Source organism: Rhopalosiphum padi, chromosome 1 (genome assembly GCF_020882245.1).
Source record: "Rhopalosiphum padi isolate XX-2018 chromosome 1, ASM2088224v1, whole genome shotgun sequence".
NCBI classification, from domain to species: Eukaryota; Metazoa; Arthropoda; class Insecta; order Hemiptera; family Aphididae; genus Rhopalosiphum; species Rhopalosiphum padi.
In genome coordinates, this window is record NC_083597.1 from 43,294,122 (window position 1) to 43,319,648 (window position 25,527).

At 26.8% G+C, this 25,527-nt stretch overlaps 1 protein-coding gene across 1 annotated transcript in view; it reads right to left on the reverse strand.

Annotated features, from left to right (window-relative positions):
* LOC132931822 (zwei Ig domain protein zig-8-like) overlaps positions 1 to 25,527 on the reverse strand; it is a 251,725-nt gene that overhangs the window by 3,632 nt on the left and 222,566 nt on the right. Inside the window, exons 4-5 of the mRNA XM_060997854.1 lie at positions 24,237 to 24,364; positions 3,145 to 3,313 (exon numbers count right to left, since the gene is read on the reverse strand). Of these exons, the coding sequence (XP_060853837.1) occupies positions 3,145 to 3,313; positions 24,237 to 24,364 (297 nt within the window). The remainder of the gene's footprint in view (positions 1 to 3,144; positions 3,314 to 24,236; positions 24,365 to 25,527) is intronic.

The window sequence follows — 25,527 nt, forward strand, 5'->3', positions numbered from 1 at the left end:
ATTTGAATGGTTAAGTTGTTTTATGTGAATAATTAGTTACAAATAATTTATTTAATACCTAAAAAAATGTTATTTATTTGAATAATCATATGTATACATATAGTAACTATATAACATATATAATAACTATAGTTATTTGCAATATCATAATATTTGTAAATTTTAATTTGATATGTAATAAGTATATACACAATATCTATATATGTATATTATATTTTTTATTAAACGACTGTAGAAAAATAAAAAAATGTATACAATACACATAATAATACACTTACGTTTAAGGCAAGGGGGAAGATTGTCAGGTATTGTGAGAGAGGTAGTTTGGATATGAGAGGGTTTGAGTGATTTAAGACATTTTTATCAAAGTTAGTATAATAATAGGATGCAAGTGTTGGTATTGTTGCTATGTCGAGGTCATGCTGTAAAGTTCTATTGCTGACATACCAGGGGACATATTTTGTAAGGAATCGAAGATTTATTGATCGAAAGCATTGAAATATGTCGAAGTTAGAAATTGGTGTGGTTCTCTAGAATTGAATGCCGTAGTAAGTCATAGTAAGACGTAATAATTGTTAATATATTAGTAATTTGCTTCTTTAAGAGATTTTTTATCGAATATTTTGCCTTGAATTGTGAAATTTAAGGTATAAGGATTTCCTTTTGATTTGTATGTGTGTTGCCTGAGTAAATCGTCGATCTAAGTAGAAACCCAAGTATTTAACAGAAGTAACCATAGGATTATTCAGTCATTAGGAAAAATCGTGGGAGGAATATTTTTAGGGCTGAAGGTAAAAGTGATATGCGTGAATTAACTTTATTTTATTTACCATAAGTTAAATCATTTTCATAGTTTTGTTTGGATGTTGTAGAGTTTTTTTGTAGTAGAGTTTATATCAGAATTGGACGAGGTTATCGCTATATGTTGTCAGAAAATTTGGCTGTGAACTGGACTGTGATTGGTTTGCTGTAAACCTAGATTTATAAACTTATTATATATTATTCTTTTATCTGTTTTTCTTAAGAGCGTAATCATTTTCAATGATGAAAAAATGAGAATAATTTTTCTTTCATTTATTTTTGAATTGATTCTTTATAAGATATTATTTTCCAGAATTTTTGAGAAGATTGGAAGACAGCTTATAGATCTGTAAAAATAGGAGGGAATTAGGAGGGCTTTTTTGGTTGGTGAATAAGTATGATAACAGAGTTTTAAACCGAGTGGTAGTATATTATATTTAATATAAAGCATGAGCTAAATACATTATTATAGATATGTATGAAAATGTTATTAGTGTCCACATTATAGATGCATTACTCAAATATTTATTTCATTATCCTCCTATAAAAATCTCATTAAAAATGATAAATTAAAAAAAAAAAATACTTAACATTTTTAAATTTAATTTTATACTACATAAAAAATTGGAAAGTAAAAGTAAAAAAATATCAATACAATAAATATTCAATAGTATTGATATAAAAAGTGTAAGTTATAAAAGTATATTATTCTATAATATTTCAATGAGGTATTCACAGTTTTGATACAGGCGTACGATATAATATACATGGACGTTTATGAGGGAGATGTAATAAAAATTTTAAACTCTCGAATGATAACTACGATTTTTGGGTTTGTTATACATCAAAAATAAAGTATCAAGTTTCTATAGATTTTTTATTTTGGTTAAATTATGTATGCCAATAAAAATTAATATTTGTAGCATAATAACTCAGTTTTATTAAAAAAATATAAATTGTAGCTTATAAATTTAGTAAAGTAATTATCATAATATATAATTAGACGTGGTAACCATAAAATTCCCAAATTGTATCGTAAATAATAAAATATCACTTAAAAATAACATTTTTCTTTCTTTTTTTTTTTCCCCAATCGTGTTTCATAAACACACACACGAAATAATAATAATAATAATAATAATATCCATTCATAATGATTAGAATATTCGATTTTGTTTTTTTTTTGCAGTAAATAAAACCGACAAAATAGAAATAGGATTACCTTCTTATAAAGTCATTTATTTTTATTACAATTCATTGGACATCGAATTGGAGTTTCTACTATAATATCACTACTGAGTCTATAACTGAGTAAATGGACTCATTATGAAAACTCCACTGTAGGGTATTACCAAAACAATCGTTCCGTTATTGAGATAATATAAATACGTGCATTTTTCGTTTTTTTTCTCTATTAAACAACAGTATTATTGCATGCGTGTCTACGAGGATAGTTGATAGTTGTCACGTGATAGTCGTCTCCTAATAAATTCGTTTACCGAAAATAGACTGTTCACCTACACATCGATGTACCGAAAATGCCTATACAATGCGCCGGCTAATGGATATAAATGATTATCATTAAAAAAATAATGAGAATAATATTTATTACTTACCATTATAATTAAATTTAGAAATATTACTTAACAGATAACTTTATTCTACAGTTTTGTAGATTTAGGACAATTATACGGGCGTTTTAATAATATAATGTATATATTAAGTATTCATAATTACTATGTTTAGGATGCAAATTCAAAATAAAAATATCTGTCACTAAATTACGTTATATGCCATCATAATAATATAATATGTTGTAAAAAAATTTATAATATTTTATTAGTTTTTATGGTTAGATTATATTATATTAATATTTGTTATTTATATTCATAAATATTAAAATATTAATTAATGATTGAACGTAAATTAGTTTTTGAATTGCGAACGTTTTCGCAATGGTAATAATCGAAAGTTGATTTTTTATAAACGTAAACGTTTGATTGTGTACATGTCATGTTTATGTTGATATGTTTTTATATGTGGGTATTTTTAAGCTCCACAGTTATGCATAAATTATTTTAAAAACAACATTGTTGGTTCAATATTTTATACACATTTTACTGAATACATAATATGAAATTTGAAAACATAATTATATTATAATTCATGGCTTTTACGGCATTCCAAAATTAATTTTTAAGAATTATAATATACAGCTGATAATAATATTCATAAACGCACTATGATATAGAACGTTTACATATTATGTAGTGTATATAATTATTTATTATAATCGATCAATATAGAATTTATCGATCTGTCGAATATGTTCACAATAATTACCGTTAAGAACGTGTACAACGACGGTGTGAGGATTTGCGTTGCTTGGGTGACACGTGTATTTTCCCGAATCCGTGCTGGTCGCTCTCTGTACGAGCAAATAACTGGTGGTTACTTCGCCTTTCTCGGTGATCACGCTCACCCCGCCTCTGGCCGAGTCATAATTTATTTCCTGAAATTAAGCCAGGGATTAATGGAAGACAATCACGATAAGCTCACCGCGATAGTGTGCATATTATATAACGGTATATACAACACATCGCGGTATACTTTAATATGGATTTATTATTATTTATCGTGCGGAATATAGAGTGTATTTTAAACGAACTACTTAGACGTCGCATGTTAAATAAGTCGACGCGAAAACAATTTGCTCGCGGCGCGTCGAATAACTCGACCACGGGAAAGATTTATTCGCGCCGAAACTCGTCTGTAGTATATTATATTGTCGTATCGGAATGTTTTCCAACAATAACATAAATCATCTATCGATAATAGACGTCACGCGCACTTATCGACGTACTGCCGCCCACGTGGCGACTATAACAATACTTGTATAATATAAAAATATCATTCGCGTGTTATTATACTCTGCAAACCGCGTTCAGAGCTGTCCACGACGACTCGTACGCGTAACAATAATATTCGTTTGATTGTCTCAGGCTACCGAATCGAGTATTGTTGTACACCTATAGTCAGTGGCGTGTATACGGGTGTTTGGGGATTCAAAACCCCCCTGAAATGTATGGTTGGTACGGGCATTGATTTTGATTGTATAATCAATTGGAATTTAAGATTGGAAATTTTTTTTTGAACCCCTCCCACCCTGAAATTAATTTCTCTATACGCCACTGCCTATGTAGTACCAGCTGACATGGACGAGCGTATTATAGTGCGGTATAACTCGGCGTGATAAATAACGTACGTGAATGATATACGTATACGTTATATAATGTCGTTATTATTATACCTAATAATATTATATACCGATGACGAAACGAGAGAGTTCACGCGGCCCAACATAATACATAATATAGTGGAAGATATTTTCTAAACGGACATAATATAACATTTGACAATACGCCGTTACCACATAATAATACACAGTGCAGATAGATAACAACGTCTCTACAGCGGCGACGAGTGTATACAGCGTATATATATATATATTATCAGGGGCGTCCCGAGTATATCACCCGCCGCGCCGCGGGCATGGACATAGATACGGTCGTACACATATATGTGTGTGTGTGTGTGACATCGCATTATATAATGCTCGTACTACATTATAACGTTATAATATACGGTTGAAGTTTAAAAATAACTATTTCCAAGTAATACAATATATATATATATATAGGCGCATAACGGCTGAAATAACTGTTTCGTTATCGCGCAAACACGCGTTTTCAAATATACGCCAAATTGCGTATATAATCGCCGCCGCCGCCGCCCAATATAGGCGTTAAAGGGGCGGCGGCGGCGGCGGTGATGCAGCGCGCGTAATGTGCATTATTATTATTATTATTATTATGCGCGTACACAATAATAGCACTACGACAAGTCGACGGGTCGCGACACGTCGGGCGAGGTATACCGCTCGGCGTACGACGGGGGACTCGGCGGCGGTGTACGTGATATTACGACTCGTGTGTGTGCGTTGTAAACGGTGAGGGAGAGAGAAAGACGTATAATAATAATAATAATAATAATATATACGGTGCATTAGACGTACACGTTGTACACACTCACACACGCGTATATATATATATATGTATGTAATACGGGTGATGCGTATATCCTGTACGTGCGTACACCTAATATCCACTTAATACGTTTACGATTATTTCGGCGCACGCGCGTGTGTGTTTTGTAATGGATACTACACGTGATGATGATAATATAGTCGCCGCCGCCACCGCCGTCTTCTTCGTCTTCGTCGTCGTCGTCGTCGCCACTGTGCGAACGATCGCAGGGGAGAGACGTGGTCGCGCGATACCGAACGCAGCGTGTGCAGTACATATATATACGTACGGTCGTCGTTAAGCTCGGCGGAGGCGGAGGCGGCGGCGGGCCATCACGGGTGATTAGTCTCCGGACGTTGGGGATATAAAACGTACACACACCGCGCGCCCACCCGAGTATATATTTATATATAGATGTATACTGATATAGTGTAGTACTGCGGGCATTATGTGATATTGGTTAGAGCGTCGTCGTCGTCGTCGTCTCGAGGCGGTTAGTAGGAGAGGTATATTATATATATATATATGTAGTTGTAAGTGTATATAATATAAAATAAAAAGCAAAAAGGTCTTGACGATAAACCCATATTTTGTGTCCTGATATATAATATCTGACGCGCGTCCGGACCGGCACCTCCACGATATTGCACACACACACACACATATATATAGTACATAATATAATATTATGCTGTATATATAGGTGCCTATTATATTATTGTAGACGGATCTACAATACTGTTTATATATATATATTTATACCTGTCTCGGTATATACGGTTTATGCACCGTTATGCGGATACATAATATTATGTGCTTTAGCCCCCTCTGCAATCGTACCGACCGAGCATAATAATAATAATAATAATAATATGATATAAATAATAATATCGATACCGGCGCGGCTGTAGCGCGTGTATGCGCGACGGACTAGAGATTGATGACGGTTTGGCAAAACTACTGGCGGAGTGGTGGTCCGGTGGTGGTAGGGGGTTTATGAGATGGTCGTGAGTATATATTATTATTATTATATAAATTTAACGGGTCTCGACGGGTGGCGATGCCAAATCATACACAGAGCTGTGTCGTTGGCGGTGGTGTTGACGGTGGTGGTGGTGGTGGTGGTGGTCGTCGTCGTCGTCGTCGTGCTCTCCCGTGCTCGGTCTGCGTGACGAAGTATATAGCCCGATCCACCTCACGACGCTGTCAAACCCCTCCCGTGCAGCTGGTGACTGCCGTGGTGAGAATAATAAAAGCGCGCCGCGTCAGCGGTGACATTAAGGATAGGAAATGAAATATAAAAAGTAAACAAGTCGGATTATAGCCGGCTGGAAAGGCGCAGGGAGGAGCAAAAAAAGCATTAATACATTCATAATAACGATTAAAAAAAATAAATATAATATATAATCTCACTGCGCGGCTGAGTTCGCCTTTGTCGCCGAGAAATTTATCGAAAACTCTTGCGCGTATTATATTCTATCGCTGCGGCACAAGCTGAGTAAACGCGTTCGTCGGCGTACGCATTTGGAAAGAAAATATTTATTCGTTTCGTCTGTATTATATATTTTGTATATGTTATTTTTAATAATACTTTAGTTTTCGAATCAAAAGTACATACCGTCACTGGTGCGATTTGATTTTGTGCGCGTCTTATTAGCTTTTATTGTCTATACGTACGCGTATTATAGAACCCAACGAATTCGCGTTTTATGATATAAGCTTTTCAATATTATTATTGTGCATTTATCCGTTCCTCAACTGTATCACTAATGTTTTCAGTGCGTTCAAATCAATAAATTTGCATACGCCCACATACGCATTTATATATATTACTTTTGAACTTTCAAACAGATATTATATCGTTCAAGCGATCGGTATGTATCGTTTTTTTGCTACTTGCCGCGATCTACATTCTACAACAAAGCTAAACAAGATGAATTACATTTTTAAATGTTATTTTTATCAAACAAAACGCATGTAGCCGAGCTATAGATGAAAATTAAAAAAATAACAGAGCATTATGTCCTTATGGTGTAGTCATTATTTCTGTTTCAGTAATATGTCAGCGTTTGATTTCAGAAATTCAACCAGATAGTATCTATCGGTTTTTTTTTTTAGAGAGATTTGATTCCCCTGTATTATACCCTTTTTTAAATGGTCGTTTTTATAATTAAATTATAAAATTAAAGTTGATCATTTATAATTAATCAAACATGAAACGAGAAAATAGTGGTGCTATAAAAAATTTAAGAATCATTTTACTTGATGATCAATAAATAATACATTTTTATCGTAGCAATGTTTTAGTTTACAAATGAACAATTTAACTATAAACACGTTTAAGTCTAAACAATACCGATGTGTGATTGTGGTTAATTCATTGATATTTTATGATAATTGAACGTCAATACGAATGTTGTGTTAGCGTTACACGGCGAGTCATTTTTATAGATAAAAATAGTACATACTGCAGGTATATTGGGAAATATTATTTTAAATAGTACAATACGTGTATATCCGTTATAAAAGTATAACTAGTAAATACCTACTACCAATATTATTAATAATGTTGAAAATGATACGTATTCTATATGAAAATTATACACCCTTTAATTGATTAGAAAAAAAAAATAGAATCTATGCAATATCTTTACTTGTTAATCTGTTTATATTGATACATAAATGTGATTGCAAAATTAAAGTAATTTAAACTCAAAGGACATGTTTCAAAACTTAAAATGCTCGCGGGCCGGATCAAAAAATATTTTCATTTGAATTTTGTGATCATTCAAAATTAATTAATTGTACACAATCTGCAGTATACATAAATATATTAAAATAGAAGATTTTAAACAAAATGAATAATTCATAATGCAATTAATTAAATGTAAATTAAAAAAATTAATAACTATTTTTTTAAATATATTAAACAAATATTTCTTACATAATTAATGTAAACATTTTAGATGTGAATCAGGTGAAGCAGATGGAGTAAAATCAATTTAAACCTCATAGGTAGAAACGTGAAATAGGTGACTTAAAGTAACATCAGTACGCTGATTACTTTTTTGGGGGTTTGGGTGTTAAATATATTTCATGCATTTTTTTACAACATTAAAAATAAATCTAAAATTTGCAAATGGGTTGAATAAAAAAGATTAGTGAGTCACCCAGTTGGTCATTCCAGAACACATTAACAGTTAGGATAAAATATTTTAACTTAAAAATTAAAATTAAATTTTATAACTAGTGCAAAAAGTTTTAGAAACGGTATTTTTTTAATTGTAACATAATTATACAATTCACGTATCAATATAAATTATCTTAAAACAAATAAAATAGAATAGTAATAATATAATACTATTGGGTATTAATTTTATATTATTTATTATTTTAATATAATATTTGAACAATACATATTTTATTTAAAATATTAAATGTTTACAAAGTCTCTTTCTCTCTCTCTTTCTCTCTCTCTCTCTCTCTCTCTCTCTCTATATATATATATATATATATTATTGAGCAGGTACCTCATATTGTCCAATGTACAATATGGTAATTTTATATGTCGAACATTTATAATAGAGAGTGATGTTTTGAATTTTAACCAATATTATAGATATTAAACGGATTTATGTTTTATAAATTTGTTAAATTAATATATTTATCATATTAAGCTATTGAAATCTGATAATAATTGTATACGATTTAAATAATTCTTTTTAAAACAAAACCAATCTTATTTTACATATTTTGCTTAATATTTAACATTGTTTTTATCATTTTAGCATATGTTAAATAAATATAGTACCTAAGTAAATAAAATAAAACATTATAGATTTTTTTTTTAACTTATACTTTTAATAAAATTACAATAACGTTGATGGAATAATATTTGTTTCTTGAAATTTCGAGCAACAATTTTCGAGCGTTTAAAAAAGTAGAATTTTTCTGTAGTCCATAATTTTAATATCGATCAAATTAGCATTCGGGCTGTTATCATTCGAATTAGTTATTTTTATGCAGTAGTAATTCATTTTAAAAATCAATTAGTTATTATTTTAAATAAAATAATAATTTTGATAATGTATAACTAATTTTATTTTCACCGTCAGTTAAGATAAGTTGAAATTAGTAGATGTTGCATAATTCCTTTACACTACGTATAATCCATATATTAATACAACATGAACTTGTTAAGGGTAGTGCGTCCGTTCTTGATAATTACTTTTAGATTCTGAGCGAAGCAATTAATGTATTTGTCTTAAAACGACGTGTGTTAAGATTATTATTTAATTAAATACTTGTATTATAAATTATAATAAAAACTATCAAACATAAGTAATTTCAAAATAATAAATTAGAATACAGTTAGGTAAGTTAAGGTAATAGTTCATTAAAAAACTTAATTGTTATATTTTTTCTCTTGTTTGATTTCAATAATCTGAAAACTAAAAATAAACCACATAATGTATTCGACCTTGTTAGTCTAATTAAATGATCATTAGACGTTACCTATCAAATTGTCATATGTAATCAAATATGAATTGGATCCTCTAAAATAATCGCCGTAAAACATCGTGGAAAATTATAGCTGTAATAATATGACAATAATTATGTATTAAGAACAAAAATTTAGCAAGTTATGTTGTTTAACTATTTTAAAAATGTCATATAAATAAATGTAGCAAATAATTCTAAACTATTTCATTGAATGGATTTTCTAGGACATTTTTTGATGATGTATACTCTCCAAATTAATTTATTTTAACCTCTTGATGTACATATTTTTTTAATGTTTTAATATTTTATTTTAAATATAAATGTGCTTCAATATAATTTAGAAAATTAAGAAAAAAATTGTATAATATGGCGTCATATGTACCATCATGCTTGGAAGGTCTCATTTCACGTTTAGTTTTACAAATAAAATATATAAAACATGGCTCAAATTGTATTAAATTTATTATATTTTAATTACATAACAAATTGAACAAATAAAGATCATATTATTATCGTTGAATTTCTTTATCCTTTATTGCAATTAGCATACGAGTAGTTTAAAATATAAACACATAATAAAAAATGTATAATATGATAACGAGTTACAATCACATTATTCAAAACAATTTATGTATTATGACCTAACCTAACCTTATTTTATACTTGTAAAGATATTATGTTATACAGTGATCACTTTAAAATTATCACAATATATTATTTATTCTAGTATTATATTATAAGTATCTTTTCTTATTTATGGTATACTAAAAAAATAAAAACTAAAATATAGGTAATCATAAGAATGTTAGTATATTAGATAATTTTATTTATATCATGCTTTTAATAACATGATTATTGATCAACAAAATATATTTCAGAATATTATAAAGAATACAAAATATATCTTATTGAGAAATAAAATTTTACTCATACATTAAATTCTTATGACAGATGTTCTTCTTAAAACATTTCAAGTGATCTAACATTTATGGTTGTGCTAATACCCGAACGTTTAACACGATTGTGAAACGTGATTGGAGTGTAATGGACTGGAATTAGTGTCTATAAATTACTATTTTCCACTGGATCTTTATTTTTACTAGTTGTTCTAGAATTACAAGAATTTACTACTTTTAAAGACATATATACTGTATTGTATTAAGTATATATATATATAAATTAAATAATAATACTTAAAATACATTTTTGTTTAAATGTTTAAATGGTTACAAAACCAACATGAAAATAAATTAGCTACAACAGTTTGAAATTTGAAAAAAAAAAGGTCTTTTTTAAATGTAAATAAATATTTTAGTAGTTTAGAAATGTAAATTAATTACTTCAAATTAAATATTGATACAACGTACTACTATATTTTATTAAACAAATAAGAAGTATGTCTGTTGGATAATATTGTTATAATAGATTGATTTTATACTAAGCTTTACGGGGAATCTTTGAAATACATTTTTTTCATTGATTTATTTACAATTTATTTATAATTTGTTTTTGTAATTTTAGTAAGTAATGATTGAATTGTATTTTAGTTTATGAATTACGTTTTAATTGTGTTGTTTTAAATTTAAATCCAAATTATTAATTAGGTATATAAAATGTCATTATATAGATTAATCTCGATGGGAAAGTACTGAAGCCTACTCCTTTGTATATTTAATTAATTTATTAATTATACTAGTAGAAACATTATATTTTATGCAAAACAATTAAAAAACCTAAAAAAATAATTAATAATTAGAGTTTTATATTTAACATCATAATTTGGGTCTATTTGTACAATAGATTATAGTTTGGACTTTATTTAATTAAATCACATGAGTTATAATTTATAAATTAAAAATATGATATATATTTTCATATTTTATAATATTATGAAATGATGATAAATTATTGAGTTTGAAAAATGATTACAGTGTTTTTAAATCAAAATTTTTCATTTTTATAATTGAATCATAATTTTAATTTAAAATATAACTAGTCTAATTTAATTTATGAAACTATGAAATTAAACTTAACTTAAATTTATAAAACTGTAAATTAAATATTATCTGAAAAGCTTAGTTAATCATTATAATGTAACTATTTATTTATATGTGTATGAGAATTAACATCGTATTATATTTTTGCGTTATATTGCGTGGAAAGTCTATAAATAAGATGGCTATGTATTATATTAAATAAAACGAGTATATCGACTGTAAGAATCATTATTAAATGTTGTAAATAAATTGTAAATTGTAATTGTATTAAGTGTAATAAATAAGTAAAACTAATTTGATCTTATTTTAATATAAGACTATGATTTTGAATAATTTGATTTATGGATGAGATTATCAGTAAATAAACTCAAAATATGGCTATTTACCAATTGATTATCTGTAAGATATCAACAAAATTATTACAATTTTATACTCATTTTTGGATCATTTTTTTATCGCATTCTTAATGAAATTTAATTTTTGAATATAACAGTACATTTATAATTGAAACATTTAAATTTTAAATATACCACAAACAATTTGTAAACATTTTATTCTACCAGGTTAATTTTGATCGACATACATTTTAAAGTTTTGGAATGGTATTTGCACGTGTTGTGTTACAGCTTAAAATGTTTTTTTTTATCAAAGGTTAGACAACTAACCATAATTTTTTAATCAAAAAAAAGAACTTTAGTTTCGTTTTATATCGATTCATACAAAAACATATTTCAAATGATAAAAACACATCAAAGTTAAACTACTTTAGTTACCAGGTCTGTTGAAAATTTAATACAAAAGAAGAACTAAAAATGATCAGCTAAGTAGATAAATAATATGGTTCATCTTTATTACCTTTATAGAAAAATAATATTCTAATATTCCCAAAAATATCCCAAAAAATCCCAAGGAATAAAATATTTTATGACCTTATATTGTTTTTTTCCTTCCCTTTATTCTAATTCACATGTGATTGGCTACCCATATATCATTAACATAAACAATGCAGTCTTTATTATTCCACCTTTTTGGTTCTTACATAATATAATATATTACTTTTTAGTTGTTGATACAATTTGAATAAATGTGATATTACATTATGGAGTTCATTGTTTTCATTATCTAAATCCATAAAATTCATATTATTATTGCTATTCATGTGACATTAAAATTCCGATTACATTATTTATCGTTAAATGTGAAATACATAAATATATTATAATAATAAAGATCTATATTTATCGAAATGAAAAAAAACTTAAAAAATTAAATTTAAATTTAAAAATTATTATTAACAAAATTATATAAGTGGGTATAATTTTTAATATAAGCCAAATATTTGATAAAATGATAACAAATAAATAAATAATAAAATTATTTATTATTTTATAGTACTAACAAATAACTTTATAATTTTTATATTTTATAAAAATCAATCTACTTTTCGAATACTCAAGATTTGTACAAAAATAATTATCGGCAAATGGGTGTGTTAATTTGTTATAAAAATGTATATTGACATTGAAGTTTTGCTTTCACGTAAATGTCCAACGCTATTATAGTAATATTATTAGAATCTATAATATTATTTTTATTATTTTGATGTATGTCGCTTAAAATGTTTTTAATTTAAATTCCTATCATAGAAACTTTTTTTCAATTCTTCTTATCAATGGAAACCATACACCATTAATACACTTTTTTATTTTCCAATTAATATAAAAATGTATTTCTTTGTTTGTCAATATCCTTCATATACACACAAGTTTAATCACTTACAAAACGGTTTTAACTTTTAAGTTTTAGTTCATAGTATCTTCTCTGAAATCTTTAAACATAAAAGCATTTAAAATTCTCAAATCTATTTTCTTTGGAACTGTATAACTCTTTACTTTTACAGAACATTCTTACCTTTAAAATTTACCAAACTTTTTTTCATCTACTCATCTTATCTGTCATTCTACTTCGACTAATCCCATTTCAAAACGAAATCGTCTTTAGCTAATCTTTAATATTTTACTTTTATGTTTGAATTTTATTTTTTATCAATTGAAATTTTTGTTTATGATACGACTTTCAACAATTATATATTTTATTTATGTATTATTTATTGTACTTACCGCCGTTTTATTCAAAATTACTTTGTATTTTAATAATTATTAACACTTTATTCAATTATCCATTGAAAGATTTTATTTTTCTTCACTTCGTCGATTATAAGTTATATTATATTAATTCGTATTGCATATTAATTTCGAAATTCTTTTAATCTCATTTATTATTATACTTTTATTTTGTTTTTAATTTTCATACGATAAATATGTTCGAATATAATAAGTATTTTTTCATTAGCCTAATCTTTATTTTAATTTTAATTGTATTTACTTTCTGTATAATTATATTTTCTCATCACTTTTTAATTTTCTTTAAATCAAAGTTGTCCTTTTTAATTTATCATCATCTTTTTTGTTAAATATTTTTGTGTATACTTATTAACAATTATAAATTTAATTAAATTCCAACAATAATAATATGTAATTATTTATATTAGTAAGTTATAATACAAGCATATCGATCATATTTTATCTTGAATGCATATTTGATATTTTTCACTTACATATTTTTTTCCACCTTGATAATAAACAAGTTTATATATATGATAACATTAAAATAATCCGAGACTAAAAGCTTAAAAAAAATATTTATGTACATAATTCTATTATAACTTGCAGATTATGCTCTAGGTTTTACATTTGTTTTATTTTTTTTTATTATTACTTAAGTTTTTAAGCGCTGCAGTCAATCGGACTTTTATTATAATGAAAAGTTTGCAAGACTATTATTTTATCCTAAATTATAATTTGACTATATAGATAGCTTTAAAATGTAAATACTATGGGATATAAAAGTTCAAAAGGCCAAGTGATAGGTTCAGTTTAGTAGGTACCGATATAAATATTTCCAACACAAAAACGGTAGGTGAAATTTACACTTTATTCCTTTCGGTTGTCCCAACCAATATTTGCCCTTTATTAAAAACATATGCAGGTTATCCGTTAAGATAATTTATATAGATAAATACTAAATAGACATTTGGTCATATTTGGTTCTAAATAAATTATATTGCACGTAACAGAAATACAGACTTTTTAATAAGTATTGACAATTTAACACAACATAAACATGCCGCGGGTATTTTGTCATTTCTTAAAAAAATAATAGGTAGCAATGATAAATGGCATGGAATAATGTTATTGTCAGATATACATTTTTATTTTATGGTGTTATTTTGTTTTTGAATTTAAAATACAACATAATTTTAATATATGCATAGTATAAAAATAATGTTTCAAGCGAAATGTGGTAGTAAGACCATTAGGTACTATAAGCATTAGTTGCGTAGTAGTAATAACACATTATAATTAATACACTGGAAAGATAAATACCATATTTTTTAAAATAATTATTTGAATGTATTTTCGTATTACATATTTTATCTATTAGCATATTCATATAATATCATTATTCATCAAAAATTCATTTTTATGCCTTACGCATGGCGTAGACACGTACTATAAACTTTTCACAACCACTTTTATATGTGCTGGCTAAAGCAATATATTGTTAGCAGGCATATGTAAGTTTTAATATATAATATGGTAAAATCCCCCGTGAGCCAGTTACGCAATAACCACAAATGGTCTATTTTACGTGTTGAAATAAAACAAAAACTTACAATAAACTGCAAAGAAAGTTTTTCATCGCTTTAGAATACCGACAACCATGTATCTGCAGTCAACGATGTAATATGGCTAAGGTGAAAAGGAAGCTTTACATCCTTATTTACCGTTGAATTTTGAACTATGTATTTTCCCAATACTCGTAGGAATATAGTATTATTGGTGTAATTTATCACGCATTAAGCACAGTCTGCACGAGATCAGGAACAAGTATTTTGCTGTCTATATTGTAATCCTCAATGTTTAAGATAAAGAGGTATAAATATAAAAGAATCGATTTAGTTTTGTAATGCACAAATCGTCATTATTTAAAACATTGTTGCATATATCTGGTTGTGTAACAATTTTCACGCGAGTGGTAGTAAACAAAGTAAAATTTACATATTTTTATCTGAACGAGCTATTCTTAAATTACATAACATGACTATGGGTTTTTTTGTACAACGTTTTATTTTCTGATCAAAGAAAATAGGATTTGTGTATACATTTTTATTGTTTTAATTTCGCAGTGAAAATTGTATGTAAAATGTAATTATTTATAGAATAAAAGTTATTAAAATCAAGACAAATTAACAATTATAATCTTTCTTTCATTTTACAAAAGACACTAATTGTTTAAAAATACTCTAACTTTTTTGAAAATATTTCTTTGAAATAATATTAAGTCGTTACTCGTTATATATAAAAAAAAAATTATATTTTTAAATTTTAATAGTTTGTTTTATAGTTGATATGATACATGGATCACCTGGTATACAGATTTGTATTCGTTTGTTAATAATCACGCGATCTATCGAAGCCATTTTCACATACAATGTTTTTTCTTAGATGGTCGTTATTGGGGTTTTTTAAAATAGTTTTCAAGATAATTGCATATAATTACTAAAAAAACTACTTAAACAAGAGAAATCTTAAACAATATCATATACTATTGGTTTTTATAATAATACTAGCTGAATTACCAGGCGTGACCAGTGAAAAAAAATTGTCACTTATTCACTCGTTAATTAAAAATTAAATGTGTTTTGAAGCGCTGCAATGCACTTGTAGTAATGCGACGCGATGAAGCATTAAATAAATAGATTGATAAAATATTATACATTTTATCTTCTAATTAAGGTGGCACTAAGGCTATCATGAACTGTATATTATATTTATTGTATTTACTATATAGATTATCCCAGATTAATCAGAATTAAAACAGAATAACTCATCTTTATGTCTATAACAGAAAAAAAAGACTTTAATATAAACTTACGACAGCCTTTAGATCCCTTTAATTCGATCTTGTTGCAAAATCCTTTCTTATCTGACGTTTCCTATTTATGAACTATCTACCTACCAAGTCTCAGTTTCATGGGTTAAGTAGTTTTTGAGATTTCATGTTTATTTAGTGAGTGACCTTCACTTATATTTATTTAGATAGATGATGTACTTGTTTTATCATTAATTACACTTAACTATAATATCTAATAATCATTTTAATAGTTGACTGTCTTTTTCTTTTAATGTCACAATGATTTTTTTTTTTGTAGCACCGCTACTGTATATAATAGGCTTTTACTTTTTAATAATATTTCATGAATCGTGAAATAGTTCTATTATGACGTATTGAACCTCGAGTTAATAAATTAGTAATTTTTCGTTAAATCAATTTCATAAGTATGAAATATGATTATAATAATATGTTAAGTGTTATAATTAAATTTAACATTAGCTTGTTTATTGTATCCATCTATTAGTTTATAACCAAGATTTTAAAATTATTGTAAGTATACATCGTACTGGCTTGTTATTTTTCAACCATCTTATTACAGCGACTCGCAAGCATTATTCATTAACGTAGACATACTAATACGGATAGTTTTTAAATAGAGTATAATATTTTATAATGGAGTTCTAATGCACACTATATCGTTTATTGTGTAAAATATAATGATTTGTTGTTAAATGACCTGAAGTTCTTTAAAAGAAATAAAAAAAATGTTTGGCTCTGAGAGAAATAAGGAAGCTGTCAGTTAAACAATAAAATGATAACTTATTAAATTAAATGTGTTTTAAATTTTGTTATATCATTCAATATATTTGTAATAAAGATATAAAATATGAATCCGAGTTTAGCAGGAAACCGAATAAACAAGGGTTAATTCAAGAATGTCTTCAATGTGAAATATAATATGTCAAAAATGTATAACATAGCAAATATCCGTTTAGCGGAACCAATTCTTTGTAGCTTACAAGCACCTTATACTTATTTTAAATTTTTTTAATTTAAAAGTGAGTTATGATCATTTTGAAATTGTAATATTTTATACAGTTATTTCATTTTAAAATTTAAATGTTAATAATAGCTTATGAGGTGCTCTTGATGATGTAATTAAATTATTTTATCTTTTAGTGTGATGATAGGTCATTTTATTCTAGTAAAAGGTTAAAAGGTTAAAATATAAAATTGGTCCTGTTAAACCCATATTAGCTATGTTTTATGTTTGTAAGACGGAAACAACACACCCGGGTTATGCGTCCTATTAAGTTTTTGATGTATTATTTAAATTTAAAAAACTTTTGATCGACCTTAATTCAAATCCGTACTCGTTGTAGGTACACGCCAAGGTTTGATGAAGGACAACCCTCCGAAATATTATACGGAAAAATTTTTATTTTTATATTACTTACTTAAGTCATGTTTTCTGATTATAATTAATAATATATCGGATGATCAATTTCATGTAAAATACTCATTATTTTAAAATATTTTTTTATCGTTACCATTCAACAAAAAAATTGTAGTTATTTTTTTAACTATGAAAATTAGATTTCGGATAAGTAGTATAAGTATATAAACTTTAAAGTTCAGTGGAATGGAGATGTACAGGGATATTCCGAAAAAGGTTGATCCACTGTTTAATTCTGTTTCTGATAAATTACTTGTCAGAAATTTGATTTTATAGATCAAAATAATCCGATTAATGACTTATTATAATTAGGTATTGTTGTATAAACTAGGTATCTAATACCTATCAATAGTAAACCAAATATATAGTATATAAGCACTTGAATAAGTTTATCAAAACAGTGTCAATTAATTATATGTTATATGTGGATATTATATCAATGTGTTTTGAAACAAATAGTTTTTACTTTTGATAGTTAAATAGTAGTTAAATTTTATAATAAATTTGTAATAGGTGAGGGAAATATAATTAGCTAAGTAAACTATATTTCCCTATATATTGTACATCGAAAAGTGATAAACAGTTAGTAAAAATAATAGATAAAGTAAAAAAAATATGGTTATAAGTTGAATACATAACAAAACAGGTGGTTTCTTGTACTTTAAGATTTTACGCTAAACGTCTGACATAGTTTCTAAAGAACAATAAAGTTTAGAGTCATTGTGATGAAACTTCAATAAATATAATATGTGTTTGATATATATACAAACAAACAAACAAAAAAAAATAAATAAATAAAAAAATTGCGATTTTAAATATTCTAAATACGTTAATTATAGACATGTTGTGAAAGTATTCTATATTATGCTGTAGCGAAACTGCTGTAGTATTTGTTATTATAATAAATGTAAGTTAGTGCGTTTTGTGATACATCACTTTACAAAGTCACTGGAAATGAACTATGAACTATGTATTATCTATTTATAGATACACAATGTTAGCGCATATTAGATTAACCAGTTATAACAATAATACATATAAAGAGGACTAGTGATAATATATACATATATTATATTAACTATATTATGGTAAACGTCTATTTAACTACATATATAGATGCAGCCATATCCCGTTTATTACAGTTTTAAAGTCAATGTGCTATGTGGACTAAGCATTCTACGCCAGTCCTGTTTTTTTTTTTTTGGGGGGGGGGGGATACTACTATTATAGACATTGATAAAATGAGAGTGGTATAATATTGTGATAAAACCTTATAGAAATTTTAAAATAAGCACTGTGATCTTAAAAGGTCAGAAATAGAGTGTCATGCTATAGTAAATACGTTAGTCATTTTTTAGTTTAAAATAATACATCGATATTACTGACAATTTGTTTTAAATCTAATAAATAATTATTCAAATTACAATTTTATTAATTTTAATTTTTTTATTATATAGTTTATGATTTGAAAAAATATGAAAAATAGATGGCAGAAACTCGACATTGAATTCAACAGCAAGAAAATAAATCATTTTTAAATTTTTGATAAAAATCAATGAACGTCAAAATCATTTAGATATCTGATATATCATATTATTTTTATTTATCTATAATAGTGATTGTTGTAATCATTATTTAAAATTTGAATTATATAGATCTTGAAACAATCTGCTTCATGAGTTATTACTGATTCTGATGTATCATGAATAAAATAATTTTGTATTATAGAATCGTTTTTGTTAGCGACGGCTGGTGGAACATAGCTTGCTTATTTAATTATGTAGCGTTACAAGTCTTGCTCACCCGTTTTATAGCAAACCGCGTTCTGGAATGTATTCTATGTCTGTACCCGAATCAATGGCACGCCTGATAAATATACTATTCACAGTAAGCAATTACTTATAAAAACATTTTATTTTAATTATTCATTAATTTTTTTTTATACTTAGGACCTGAAGCAATACCGATAAGTATAACGATACGTTAAAAATTATTTAGTATCCTTGGAATGCAATAAAAAGTCATATTATCAAGATTTGACAACCTGTTAGTTCTTTAAAATCATCTCAAATTACTATAATCTTATTTAAATGTACAATATTGGTTTAATAATGGTTTAAAATCATTGTCACACCAAATTATGTGATTTTTTTTAGGCTAATCTGCTTTTCAATTAATTTTCTGGCTCACTGGAAAAGGGAAACTCAAGGCAATTGCAATCCAATGGTAAAAAAAAATGATAATAAAAAAAAACATAAAAAATAAAATAATGAAAATAAATCCAGAGAACGGTTGCAAACCAAACCTCGTTAGAGTTCGTGTCTAAGCCAAAATGAGTGGGGTCCTTTTGTTTTTGTAATCGCATTACTACGTAAACAATAATATGTGAAAAACAATTCACCCGACATAAATATTATGGCGCGAAAAAAATGCATTATTTTTATTTACGAGGATTTGGTTTTTATTTTTATTTGTTACATGTCTAGCAAAAGTTTGGTTCAGGGATATATTTTTCTTTCAACTTAAATAACGCGGGAAAGTATACTGGAGAGTGATATTAAAAACATACAAAAAAAAAGGCAAAAAAAATGAAGGTTCATTGTCGTCGTAAAATAGTATGTTTGGATTTTTATTTAGAAAACTTTCATTATTTATGACTCAATGTGTACGATCTCTTGAATATCTCATTTAATATTAGAAAACTTTAAGTACTAAGAAAAGTTAAAAGGTAGAATATGAAATTCTCAAGGTTATAAATAAATTGATATTATATGAATTTTTAACGTGTTATTTAAGATAAAGCGTGTTAACAACTATATTGATAATTATTTTTTTAGACTACTAAGTTCAAAATAAATCTATTGTACAGATTAAAAAAAAAAAAAAAAACGGTTATGAAAATGCTTAATATTAATTATATTGTGTACTTTTATCTATACGATACATCTACAAATGTCTTTTTGTCCGAGGAGAGCCTTACAGCTCATAACTTACTAATGAATACCATGTCCAAAGTAGTATACTAAATAGTAAATGGCATCTTATCGTTAATGAAACTGCTGTGTACGAGGTGGACTATAAAATTCCGCGACTAGTCGACAACAGTTGTAATTGACAACCGATGACTGTTGCAAACTTGTTGGGTACCTATACAGTTATTTGTAACAGTGTGATAGTGCTAATACCGAATAATTCATTTTATTGCTGATTATATAATATCAATTTAAGTTATTTTCATAGTTTTTCAAGAAATATTTTTGTAGCGCATAGAATTTGCAAATAGTCGATCGTTAGCTAGGAATATTTAAATCAAAAACATTTGACAACCTAATATTATACCTTAAGATAGAGTAAAATATTCTATAATGCCGACAAAATAATATTATGTGTTTAATAGTCCAATAACAAAAATTGCATTGGTAAATTGCGGAACTTACAATTAAATCGAATCAAATCATATATAAGTCTATAATTTGTAAGTGAGTACTAAATATTGTTTAAATTTTTATTACAAAAAACAGATATACATTTAGTTTGCAAACAACTTTATTTGACGTTACCTATGTGATTACTATAGCGAATAGGTTTAACAGATTTATATGAATTAAAAGAAATAGATATTATAGATACAATACGGTTATAATTTGAAATTTCAAATAATAGTACTGAATGTTAAAAAATTAGAATAATATATTATTTTGAAAATGAACTTCAAAAATAAAATAAGATATGCAAATATGTAACTAATTATATTCGTATTAACTTGAATTTATTAATAACTTAATAAATATATTTAAAACAATTTATTAGTTGGTATGCAGCTTTGCTTAGTGTAATATAAAAATTAATGTAAAATAGATTATTTTGAAGATTTCTGAATAATAACTATTATAATAATATGTTTAATTTGTGTTTTCATAAATAAAGTAAATAGATTTTCAAACAAATATTTAAATAGTATTAAATACACTTATAAACGTTGTATAATATTGTTTTAAGATGATAAAATTTAGATTACTTTAGTCTTATTTCAGGTACGAGTTTAATACGAAAATTAAAATGTATGTTTATGAAACACGATCTGTACCTAATAACGTTCAATTGTTATTCAGCTATTAATGTGACATACGATATAGATGTTCTTATTATTAGTAATTTTTAATTAAATTAATTATTTTATGATTATTATTACTTATTATTTATTCGCATATTCAGGAAGTTAATGAGAACAAAAATAGTTGTTTAAAATTCAAATGGTATAGCCGCGTTAAGAAAAACTTGAAAATGATGACACTCAAAGAGACACTTATATTTACCTAATTGAAAGTGAGTTTTAAACTAAATACTAGCAATAATTAACGTGTTATATCTGAATATTACTTAATACAATGTCACATTGTCACGAATCTATTCGCGCACTTCTACAGTACGTGGTATTAAACAATAACTAACAACAACAATAATAATAATAATAATAATAATAAAATTATTATTATTTAATAATAGGTATTATGCGATAGTCTTGTAAAATTAGTTCAACACATTGTTGTACTAATTGAAAAATAAATTACCAATAGTAAATAAATTATAAAATATCCTTGAAAATAAAAGCTAATACACCGTTCCCGCTCAGAATCATTGACCGTGTATAAAGATTTATTATCATACAATTTAAATTGAACATCTCCATTATAGCAATCTAATCAGTGACGGCTGGCGAGCTTATACGAACAACACACGAAAGCTACTACAGATACAGCAGAAAGATTTTCTCGATTTTATACATCAACAATTTTGCCGGTAACTTAATAAAAAAAGTGATAGTAAATAAGTGGGGGTAGATATGGTACGGTATTCAAGTCATTTTTTCCGTAAGAAAATAAATGTATGCTAGTAAATAATTGTCGTCCAGTGTTCTAGATACTACAGATTATCTTAAAAATAATATAAATATATACAATATATTATATTAATACAAGTTGCAAAAACCTAAAATTAATTATTTCGGTTGTTTGAGATAAATGTAATGTAGCTATGGAAACTGAAGACTTTGTTTATTTAACAACCCATCCCTCGAGCTGGTTAGTGCAGTAGAACTAGTCAGTTACTGCTCCCTTAGGAATAAGATGCTATATTGACAATCTCTTGTTGTTGACCCACCCTATGACCATGAGAAAGATTCGAGTTAAATAGGTCATGGCAATATTTTAGTGATTGGATAATTATTATATTTTTAGAAGACAATTTAAAAATTAATTACCTAAAATTGTTTAGGTTTTGCCTAAAAAAACTGAAGACACAACTAAATTGTATTTAATACATAAATTATGAATTTTATATTGAATTAATTAATTAAAAATTTTAAGCTATTAACCTTAGATATCTAAAAATAATTCTAATTAATGCAAAAATAATTTTAGTATGTAATATTGTCGATTCATTTATTTTTACATTATTAAGCACTATAATTAATAAAATCGTAAATTAGTATAAACATTTCTTATAATGTTTAGATTATTATAATTTTAAATTTTGAACTGAGCGACGAATGCATTAATTTTACCATGATAAGTGTGTTATTTTTACTGAAATTTGATTTTTAGAAGTATATTATACATATTTAAACCTATAGGTATTTATATAAATTACTCACGTATCGACTAAATAAAAGTATAATGAATGCATTTATTTACGGTGGACACATTTTAAACTTAAAAATTAAGAATTATTTTTTTACTACAAATTATAATAAAGATTTGTATTATACAGATATAAGATTTGATTTTTTTTTTAAATATATAAATTAAAAATAACAGTATTAATTTATGATCAAGTTACGTGTTATAGAAGGTTATGCTAATATTTTAAATTTGAGTCTTTCTCATTAAAACGATATAATATGGATCTACGAAAGGTAAACTTTATAAATTAAAATTTGTATTTTGATGTTTTTGTTCTATTTTAACTGATTTGCATTTAACTTATTGTTATATTGAATTCATCAAGTATTGAATATTTAAAGCCATATATTTTGAAACTGTTTTACAATTCTAATTTTTATTTTATATTTTTATCTAGATTTTAATAATTAGTCCATTTTAGTTTTACATTTTAATGAAAACCAAATTTGTATTTGTTTAATAATAATAAATATATTTCTATTTAATTATCATTTTACTGGTTCAATGTATTACAAAGTGAATTTTAAATATTTTATTATTTTTATCCTTCAAATTTAAAACATTTACAAGCAAGATTACAAATATTTAGACAAATGAAAACATTTAATTTCAACAATTAAGTATCTATATAAAATTATGGTATATATTAATATTATTCTCCTTTTATATAACATTGATTATTTTTAATTTAAATACAATAGAAAATTCTAATAAAAATCTTTTATTCAAATGTTTAAAAAAAAAAAATACTTACTTTTGAGTCATGTGTCCAGTAAATCAGTGGTGGTGGTTCTGGACTATGTTTTATGATGCACGTTAAGTTCATAGTACTACCCTTATTGATGAACATGTCAGGACCTCCAATGATTGTTGTTATGGGTTCTGAAAAATATAATTTGTATAAACAGTATGTATCATATTATAAATAACTAAATATAAATAATTTCAATAAATTATTAGTTTGTTTATTATATGCAGTATAAAATGTCATTTAACCACTAGGAGTAGTGTGATCGAGTAATTATTATGCGATAGCAGTTTATGTATAGTACCAGATGTAGGTAGCCTATTTAACACCGAAGAATCGGGCGCGTATAATGATTAATTGCCTTTTAACCGGGATTTCGGTTAACAATTAGAGAAACGTCTTTCATCTGTAAATACAGATAACAAATGTGATATATTTCACGATATTTCCTATTTATTCAAGTTAGCGTCATTGTTTAACGACTCGTAGAATTGCAGTATTGTTCAATACCTATTGGTTGATATAAATAACATTGATATTTTCTCACATATTTTCACAGTGAATAACAACAACGTATATTATCATATTACATACCTAATACGTCCAATCATATTTTTTTTTCAGTTTTTAACTGACAAAAAGCCAACAATATTGAACGTTTAGAAAATGTCACCTCGAACAGTCGTACCTATTAAATTGTATACCATTCGTGTTCGCTGTGATACACTGTATCGGCGACATACCAATATAATATTTTCATTGCAATGCCTTTAACGGACATTGTTGCTGTCACGACTCGGGCCGTTTGTGATTTTAAACTGCAGTACAACATTAATAACGAATCTCAAGTCTTCATTTGCGGGTGTAATCGTTACTCGCGAGAACAGAAGTACTACGTAATGTCGAAACAATCGTCGTGGTCTCTTGTATCCCCGAATATTTGGCCACAGATGTGAGGTCTGTACACCGCGTAGCTATATAATGCATACCTACGTGGCTACGTCTACTGCACGGGTAGATCGTCGTTATTGTTATTGTATACATTTTTTTTTTACACGATTTATTATATTATTTTATTTTATTCTCGTTTGGTATGCTGCAGGTTGGGTTAGGTTAGGACGTGTGTGCGGGATTTCCTCTCGTGCCCGTACGCACACACCACACGCCGTCTGCCGCTGCGAATATCCACTCGGAGAAACGGGCTCCGGCGACGGGGGACGAAGAAGTGGCAGAAGTCAAGATAATAATATGACGTATAGCCTTCGCCGGGTGGCGGACGAGTGGTGGCGGTGGCGGT